This window comes from Lathyrus oleraceus, chromosome 5 (assembly GCF_024323335.1).
Source record: "Lathyrus oleraceus cultivar Zhongwan6 chromosome 5, CAAS_Psat_ZW6_1.0, whole genome shotgun sequence".
In the NCBI taxonomy this organism is placed as follows: Eukaryota; Viridiplantae; Streptophyta; class Magnoliopsida; order Fabales; family Fabaceae; genus Lathyrus; species Lathyrus oleraceus.
The window spans coordinates 520,849,619-520,859,870 of NC_066583.1; the positions used below are offsets into that span (position 1 = coordinate 520,849,619).

At 39.2% G+C, this 10,252-nt stretch overlaps 1 protein-coding gene across 1 annotated transcript in view; it reads left to right on the plus strand.

Moving 5' to 3' along the window:
- The window catches only part of LOC127081774 (uncharacterized), a 62,781-nt gene extending 53,040 nt beyond the window's left edge, over nt 1-9,741 (plus strand). Inside the window, exons 2-4 of the mRNA XM_051021991.1 lie at nt 9,085-9,239; nt 9,398-9,452; nt 9,538-9,741. Of these exons, the coding sequence (XP_050877948.1) occupies nt 9,085-9,239; nt 9,398-9,452; nt 9,538-9,741 (414 nt within the window). The remainder of the gene's footprint in view (nt 1-9,084; nt 9,240-9,397; nt 9,453-9,537) is intronic.
- Nucleotides 9,742-10,252: the final 511 nt, after the last annotated feature.

The following is a 10,252-nucleotide window of genomic DNA, read 5'->3' on the forward strand; positions in this document are numbered from 1 at the left end:
AATTGTCACACCCTAATTCAAAAATTCATAACTCAATGACCAGATAAGATAAATTCACAAACTCTATATCAAAATCACCATGAATGAGTCTAGTTTGTGCACAAACAATTTCAGGGCCATTGGATATTTCATCATTATTTCACAATTGAATTGGCAAAAGGTGCAAAATATTGATACATGAGCAAAACCCTAATGCCATTAAAAATTCAACCATCCAAAAAATCAGCAAAAATCATGATAAAAAAGTAGAGATTCATATGAACAATATGAAAAACATTTCATGAATTTTGGATGTGAAATGATGATGTTATGAATTTTGTAAGATGGTGTATCAATTTGGAATAAAAAATTGAAATGAATTGATTTTAAATGGATTAAATAAACCGTGGATGGCATTTTTGTAATTGTTGGTTCACTTAAATGAAACGGTGCGTAGCACCTGGGGATGTGGCACGCTGTGATTCGGCATATGGCAATGGAACAGTAGAAGCATGCAGAAAATTCAAACAACAAACAGCCAATCGCGTTTCACATGATTCTGGGAAAATTTTAGGGTTTGTGAACAGTGTCATCGTGTTCATCATGGTGAAGAAAAAAATGTTCCAGTTTTGGCAAATGAGTACACCATTCCAATCAGCAAATCATGTACATCAATAATCTATCATTCATTTTCACTAAAACATGCTAACAAGGTCGAATCATGCATGAACACAAATGACAATCAAACTTTAAGTCAGCATAACTTTCTAAATACACAACCATTTTCAACCATTCAAGGCTCATAATGATCAGGGTAAAGAGATCTACACATTGCATACCATGATTTAGAGAAATGAAAGATTCGAAAACTTACTTGATTTTGAAGAAAATTGTGAAACAGTGTTGTTTGGATGTTGTAAGCTCAAACAGATGTCCAAGAGGTGTCCAGGAGGTGAATAGAGGAAGGTTTAAAGCTCAGCTCTCCTTGAAAATGCTCAAATCGTGATTTGCCATTGTTGAAACTTGGAAAAACAGAACATGAGAATGGCTGTACAGTTAGTGTTTTATGCTTGAAATGAGCTTAAAATTGTTGGTAGATGATGTAGGAGTCAAAGCCAGCTCGAGTCCTTTGGAGGTTTGAGCAGAAAATGCAAAATGAGAAAATGGTGATTTGAGAGAAAATGAAATATTCTGTGTGTAAGATGTGGCTGCTGCTAGGGTTGGAATTCTCAGAAAAAGTGTTTATATACATCTGTTTAGTGTTGGCTCAGCAAGTGTTAATCATGATTATCACAAATGGACCATTTTGCTCATTTTGCTAATTTTCACCAAGTGGCAAGGAGGGTGTGTGTTCTGCCCGAGCTTGGGCCTCAAGCATGCTTCAAATAACATTTCAAACAAGTTCCAATTGGCCAAAGTGCTTAAAAATCAATATTTGGAAAAGTCAAATTTTAACTTCACTTGAAATTAAATAATGCAAGTCCAAAAAGGCCATTTTGATTGGTGATGTTTTGGTGAATGATGATGACATTTTTGGAAAGAGGGGATCAAATGTGACTTGTAGGAAAAAACCCCACCAAATTTGGCCAAATGGTTTGAGAGATATGGCCTTTTGAAGTTCAAAAATTTTTGAGATTGATTTGATCATAACTTGCCAACCATACATGGGAATTGAGTGTTCTTGGACTTTTTGGAAATGGGAGAACAAGATCTTCAACTTTCATGTTGGGCAAAAATTCATTTCAAGCTTGTATCATGATGTAAGTTTGAGATCAAGAAGTTTCCATTTTTGGCAAATTTGAATTACAGGTCAAGTTTCTATTTCTGGAAATTTCCTGTCTGACTTTATTTTCTTCACTATGGATGCTTGACATGATATATGAAGCTTGTATAAGCATGAATGAGACCTCTCAGACCAAATCCCATCATCAAATTACTGATTAAATGGACAGTTGACCAAGTTTGACTTTCTAGGGTTTTGCTTGACTGAAGCACCTTCTGATGAATTCCAAACCCTAATTCTTTGAGAACTTGATTCCAAATGATGTCCCAAGTTATATGAACTCTTGATTATTGATCATGGTGCCCAAATTCTGCAAGAATGGCCACCATCCACTGCAATGCCTGACTTTGACTGATTTTGACCTAATTGCTTCATCTGCAAGCAACAAGGTTAGAATGACAATATTTTTGTACTTTTTGGTTAGTAAACATATGAAAAGCAAATATATACAAATGCAAAACATGCTTGGTGATCAAGAACCAACCACAAGGCAACCCACCCACTAGGAGGGAAACTAGGGCATGCAATGATCCTTGAGGCCATGATAGGATATGATATGGGCCATGAGGGATCTTAGGGCCCAAAATTGGGGTCTTACAAACTTATCGGGAAATTCTTCTATTTTATGTCTCTAATTTTTGCCTGGATCGCCCTTTCTGGTTTTCAATCCACCGAGACGCTCATTTTTGCCTAAGCCGCCCTTTCAGGTTTTCAACTTAGCAAGTTGTTCTTTTCTTTTTTAGGCGAAGTATTTCTTGACTGCATCTGCGTTCACAAGACGAGTGAACTCTTCACCATCCATAGTTATAAGAATCAATGCACCGCCTAAAAAGGCTCTCTTAATAACATATGTGCCTTCATAATTGGGAGTCCATTTTCCTCTGGAATCTGGCTTAAAGGACAAAATCTTCTTGAGCACAAGGTCACCTTCTCTGAACACTCGAGGTTTGACCTTCTTATCAAAAGCTTTCTTCATTCTTTGCTGATATAATTGACCATGACACATGGCAGTTAATCTCTTCTCTTCAATCAAATTCAATTGGTCAAACCTGGTATGGCACCATTCAACTTCAGTCAACTTGGCTTCCATGAGCACACGTAATGAAGGAATCTCAACCTCTACAGGGAGTACTGCTTCCATACCATAAACAAGAGAGAAAGGGTTTGCCCATGTTGAAGTGCGGACGGATGTACGATACCCATGTAAAACAAATGGGAGCATCTCATTCCAATCCTTATACATGACAACCATCTTCTGGATAATCTTCTTGATGTTCTTATTCGCAGCTTCAATAACCCCATTCATCTTAGGCTAGCAGGGAGAAGAATTGTGATGTGCAATCTTGAAGTCTTTACAAAGAGGTTCCGCCATATTGTTATTCAAGTTCGATCCATTATCAGTAATGATCTTACTTGGCACACCATAACGACATATGATATGATTCTGGATAAACCTTACAACAACTTGCTTTGTTACATTTGCATATGATTTCGCTTCAACCCATTTTGTGAAGTAATCAATTGCCACCAAAATGAAACGATGTCCATTCGAAGCTTTGGGCTCAATCATCCCAATCATATCAATTCCCCACATGGAGAAGGGCCATGGGGAAGAGATAACATTCAATACTGTCGGAGGAACATGAATCTTATCAGCATAAATTTGACACTTGTGGCATTTCTTCATAAATTTGCAACAGTCAGATTCCATTGTCAGCCAATAGTAACCTGCTCGCAACATTTTATTTGCCATGGCATGTCCATTGGAATGAGTACCAAAGGAACCTTCATGCACTTTAGTCGTCAACAAGTCTGCTTCGTGTCTATCCACGCATCTAAGCAAAACCATGTCAAAGTTCTCTTGTACAGTACATCACCATTCACGTAGAAATTGCCGACTAATCTTCTCAAAGTCTTCTTATCTTTCAAAGATGCCCAGGCGGGTAAATCTGACTTTGGAGGAAACATTTGATGTCGTAATACCACGGCTTCTCGTCTTTGATTTCTTCAACAAAAAACACATGAGCTGGCCTATCAAGACGCATCACAGATAAATTGGGAACTTCATTCCAATATTTCACTACAATTATTGATGCCAACGTTGCAAGAGCATCTGTCATCCGGTTCTCATCTCGAGGGATATGATGAAACTCAACCTTTGTAAAGAAAGTTGAAATCCTCCTCGCATAATCATTATATGGTATCAAACCGGGTTGATTTGTCTCCCATTCTCCTTTGATCTGATTCACAACCAAAGCTGAATCACCGAAGACATCCAAATACTTGATTCTGAGATTCATGGCCACTTTAAGCCCCATAATGCAAGCTTCATATTCTGCCATGTTGTTTGTACACTTGAAAGTCAACCTAGTTGTAAATGGCAGATGCGTGCCTTGAGGTGTAATGATCACTGCCCCAATGCCATTTCCATATTGATTAACAGCTCCATCAAATACCATGCCCCAACGGGAACCAGGTTCTGGCCCTTCTTCAAGCAATGGTTCATCACAATCTTTCATTTTCAAGTACAAAATCTCTTCATTAGGAAAATCATATTGTACTTGTCGCATCACGCGAAAAACCGGCGGGAAAAGAAAGAACTACAGAGCCGCCACCGTGCATTATTTATCCCAAAAGAGGGAAAGGAAACGCTCAGAGTAAACCTGGAAAGAACATGGTCTCGCGACCAAAGAGGATGGGTTCGGGAGTCGGTTATGCGAAGGGAAGGTATTAGCACCCCTACGCATCCGTAGTACTCTACGGGATCCACGCACAAAAGGAAGGAATATTGGTTGCTAAAACACTGCTCAAACACACACACACTGGCTGAAAAGAGACAAAAGAAACTGACTGAAACTGACTCGGCAGGATACCGCATCCTGGGCCTACTTAGTCTATCAGGCATAGACATCAGAGTCGAAGTAGTTCGGACTGGGGAAACGACACATGCTCGCTAGGATATCGCATCCTATGCATACGTATCTTCTTGGACGAAAGAAGAATCAGAGCATTCGTAGCTCGGCTGACACGCACACAAACAAACAAGACACAGGCAAACGTGGAGCCCGACTGCCAATCACTGGACTTATGTCAGCATCCGAACCTAAACACACAAAGAGGCAAACGTGGAGCCTGAATGCCAATCACTGGACTTACATCAGCATCCGAACCAAACACACGCACACTGGATCCTAACTGCCACTCGATGGACTTACATCAGCTTCCAAGCACACAACAACACAACAAGTTAATAGGGAGTCGGGGACTCGAGCCTATAACTGTCAAGCACACACTCAAACAAACAGACAGCAAATTGCTAAGGAGTCAGGCACTCGAGCCTAGCAACTGTCAAACAACACACACAAAAAAGAAAAAGGGCGCCCGGAGAGATCAGCTCAATCTCCTGCCTACATACTTCATCTGGTATGAAGATCAGGGCGATGTAGTTCCCCTACAGAGGGATAAAGGACTAGCCTAACCGGATAACAGAGGGAGACACAACTAGGGAGACTACGACTCGAGCCTAGATGTTATCATGCAAAATCAACCCTAAGTTAAGGTTTCTAGCTAAATGGCACAAGGGCCAACCTATCCTAAGCATGGCTCACACAGGAAGCAAGCCACACACACTTAACTTGCACAGGAAGCAAGCCAAGCAAAACCTAACTTGCACAGGAAGCAAGTCTAAACTAATCCTAACTTGCACAGGAAGCAAGTCAAACAATCCTAACTTGCACAGGAAGCAAGTCAAACAATTCTAACTTGCACAGGAAGCAAGTCAAACAATCCTACAAGCACAGATAGCACACGCTATACACAAGCAAGTGGCTCAAACAAGGGTTAGGTTTTAGTCGAGGGGTCATATCAACCTCAACAAACAAACCTCTGGAATGGGGTGAATGTGCTCTTAACCTTGCCATTGAGAGACTAAGGTGAAGCAGATGAAAGGTGAGTGAAGATAAGACTTCACAGCTCTTATCCCTGGCCTGGGAGAGCTCAAGACAAGAATGTGTGGGTTCAGAAAGTGGGAACCCTTCTACACATTTAAAACTGACTCAACTGTACGATTGTACAAGATCTTGGGTTTTTATCTGCAATGCATCAACACAGTGGTGTGAGCAAAGCAGATGACACACTGACTAGTGGGGGATAGATTGCATATCCCTACCTTCCACCAATTGCCTCTTCACTTAGGAGGTCTTTGACTCTATGCAAGGACAAAATTAAACAATCACAAACATTGCCTCTTAAGGAGGACTTCAGACAGTTGCCTGGCCAAGTAACAGGCCAGGTCTTCCAGACTACATGAAGTAAAAGAGACATACCTCAATGCAAATTTCTTATACAAGCAAAGCAAAGCAAAAAGTTCACAAGGAACTAAGCAACTAAAGCACCTGAAACAGTCAAGCAGATGTTAGTATGCAACTTCAAACAAAGCAAACAGAAACAGACACCAACAGTTAATTGGAGGCACATGGATGTGCAAGGCACAAGGCTCTAGGCATGTGAGCCAAGCCACCTACAAAACACACAAGTTAGTCATGGTATTCAGGCAAGCTCAAACAAAAAGAATTGGTCTCATTGGTCATTTGTTGGCCAACCTGAAAACACAAACTCAAAGGTGAGTAACAGGACCACTAGGGCAAGCCTAGGGTCAAGAATGAATGAGAAAGTCAAAACAGCAAATGGTAAGTATCCAAAATCATGTTCAAACAATTAGGAAACAAAACCAATTGGGCTCACATTCATATCAATCATCATCATCATTTCATGAACCATTTAGGTCAAAGTATGGCAAACAGAAGCTCATGGAAGTCAACAGCAAGACTTGAATCAAAAGCAATCTTAGACATTTCCAAAAATCACCAAATAAAACATGATCAAACCTAACACATAGCATGGTATGCATGTAAAATTTCATCTCATTTGGACAAGTGGAAGGCAGTCAATGAAAATCAGAAAGTCAAAGCAATTTTGAACATGCTCAATGAAGTCAACCAAACATGCATCAACTTAGAAAAATCATAAGTCAAAGATGGTGTATGATAAATGAATGGGACTAAAACCATGGCAAAGATGAGGATGTCTAGTTATCTCATGTAAAATTTCATGTCCATCTAATAAAGTATGAGAATTTCACAAATGAAATGGGAACATGTGTCACACAAAGTCAACAATTGACTAGGCAGGGGAGAAAAATCTCAAACAATTAGGAAATGCCACAAATAATTCCAAGAAAATTCACATGTAAACTAGACATACAAGAGTAGGTTCATGCAAAAAATTGGATCAATTGGAGGTAAAGAAGCATGGCTATGAAAATCATGAAGTTGGATATCAATGGTGTGACACAAATTGTCACACCCTAATTCAAAAATTCATAACTCACAAACCACAAATGATAAATTCACAAACTTTACACCAAAATAACCATCAGTGTGTCTAGTTTAAGCACAAAAAATTTGGGAGCCATGGGATACATTCTCATCATTTCACAAATGATTTGGCAAAGTGTACAAAATTTGGTCACATGTCATAAACCCTAGCAACATTTAAAAACCACTCATCCAAAAATTCTGGAAAAATAATGATAAAAAAGTAGAGATCATGATGAACACAACACAAAAAATCCCATTGAATTTGGATCAAAAATGAGCAAGTTATGATTTTTGCAAGATTGGTAATTAAAATGTGAAATTAATTTGGATTAATAAAGCAAGAATGGCAAAGTTGTAATTCCATAATCCACTTAATTAAACACGGTCGTTTTGGCCATAGAATGAAATGTTTTGATTGGTCAATGAGTTTCAGGCCATGCATACGAAAATGGGGAAAATCTGGGCAAATTGGGATTAGGGTTTTACTGTTCATCCCTCTCAAAAATCATGATTTCACAAACTTGCCCAAAAATCAAAATTGAATATATGGAAATAATCAGCATGGCAAGGCCAACAAGAATCCATCATCATTTTTCGTTAAAACAACAGACAAGTCAAGAATCGAGCAAAAACAAAACTTGACATCAAACTTCAAAACAATATATCTTCATGAATAAGCAACCATTTCAAAAAGTGAAAGCATCATGTCAATCAGCATGGATAGACCTACACTAAGCATGTATCAATTTGACAAAAGAGGGAGGTCGAAAATTTACCAAACTGAACAGGGCAATGTTGAATGTGATGCTGGAGATGCTTTTAATGCTTGACAGGTATCCAAATAGCTTCAAAGGGTCCAAGGCAAGCTGTTTGACACCTTACTTGAACTTGAATCAAGTTGGAAATGAAGATGGCCACTGAACTGGTTTTTGCTTGATTTTGAGAAAGGTGATGTTTTTAATTTTCAAACAGTGAGCAATGGAGGTTTGAGACAGCTTCAATACACCCTATGGATCATGACAAACTAATTTGCTAAGCTTGGAATGGCCTGAGAGTGAAAGTGGCTTTGAAAATGCAAATTTGACACAATGTGACAAGTTGAAAAGTGATTTTGAGTTCTTGATGTTTTCTGCAGGTTTTGAGGCTTTGGACACTTGCTATGTGATATTTGAGATGTGTTGGCAATGCTCTTTTGATCAACAAATGCTTAGAACAAGAGCTGTCATGTTTTGGCTATTTTGTCGCTTTTTGAATGAAATGTGAAAATGAGATTGGGAACACCATGGTTTATGCTGGCTTGGGGCTGCCTTTAGTGGTTCAAAAGGATGCTTGGATTGTGTTCAGGGCAAGGCAAGGCTTGGTGACTTTGGAGTTTTGACAGAAAATTTGAAAATGCAAGAAGGTGAGATTTTGAGAGTGAATGAAGTTGATTGGTCTGCTATGTTATGTTTGATGGCTGCAGTTTAGTGGTTCAACATGAGAAAGATGGTGGTGAGCAAAGGCCAAGGTTTAGTTCATTGGGAGTGTTTGGACAGAAAATGAGAAAGTGTCAAAATGTGATCTTTTTTTTGAGTGAATGAAAGTTTTGGTGTTTTGGACAGGGTTGATGGCTGCTAAGTGTTTGTGGCATGACAGAACATGATGTTTATCCTACTGTCTTGTGTTGGTGAAACAAAACCAAGGCCAAGCTCATTGGAAGTTTTGGACTGTTTTTGGAAGAAAATGCCAAATGCAGTTTTTTAGCATCAGTGGAATTGATTGTGTTAAGGCTTGTGGCTGCTACTTTCAAGGTGATGAAAATGTGTAGTAAAATAGCAGTGCCTGGTTTAGTGCCCTTTTGGAGTTTGACAGTTTTTGAACAAATGCCAAGATGTGAGCTTTTGCCTTAGTGAGGTTGGTTGGTCTACTGCTATGTTACGTTGGTTTGTGTATCTGCTGTGACAGAAAATGCTGAACAAATTGCCTCAAGCCAAGCCAGCTTTTGTTCTCCTGCTGTTGGATGTTGCTAGCAGGTTTTGGAAGAAAGGCCAAAGTGCAGTTTCAATGAATGAAGCTCTGTGTCATGTGTGCAATTGCTGTGTTGTGGCTGCTGTCATGTGGTACTGTCTAGTGAGGTTTGGCCATGGCAGGAAAAATGAGGGAAAGGCATGCTTGGTCTGTGGTGTTTGACAGAAGAGTTTTTGAAAATGCCAAGCAAGGATGATTGAAGTCTTGGTTTGTTCAGTTGGTTATGTTGGCCCTTAATTCCTCATGACAGGAAAATTAGGTTTAGAAATTTCTGTTGGAAGTTGCTTTTTGGACAGAAATTGCAAGTGTGCCAAAGGCAAGGTGAATGAATGATTTTCTGCTGCACTCTCCTTTTTTGCTTGTGGCTGCAATGAGCCTTTCTCTTGACAGAAAAATGGTGCTGTCCAAACTGCTGTTGGACAGTACAAGTTATGGCATGGGGGTATGGTTGTTCTTGACAGCTTTTCAGCAAAATGGCCAAAGTCCTTTTCAATGGATGAACCTCTATTGGTTTTGTGCTGTCCAATGTGGTTGTCCAAGACAGAAAATGATGGAAAAAATTCTGCTATGGGACAGTACAAGTATGGTTCATGAGATGCATTTGGTGAGAACATGTACTTCCTTCCCTCAATCCAAGCAAGCAAAGGATGGCTCTTCTGTTGGTTTAGGCTGCTAATAATGTGTTCAAAATGACAGCAAATAGCCTCTAAATTTTCTGTTCTTAAGAGTACAAGGCAAGGCATGGTGGATGGTATGGACAAGTATGGTGAAATTGTACTTTTCTTACAATTCAAGCAATCAAGCCATGGCCTCATGTACTGCATAAAATGAGCTTGCAAACATGTTTTAAATGACATTTCTGAGCTGTTCCAATTGGCCAAATGTTAAAAAAATGTTTATATCAAAAAGTCAACCTTTGGTCAAACTTGCATTCAAATGAGAAAAGTCAAAAAATGCCATTTTGATTGGTGAAGTTTTGGCTCATGAAATTTATATTTTTGGAAAGAGGGGATCAAATGTGACTTGTAGGAAAAAACCCCACCAAAATTGGCCAAACGGTTTGAGAGATATGGCCCTTTGAAGTTCAAGATTTTCTGAAATCGAT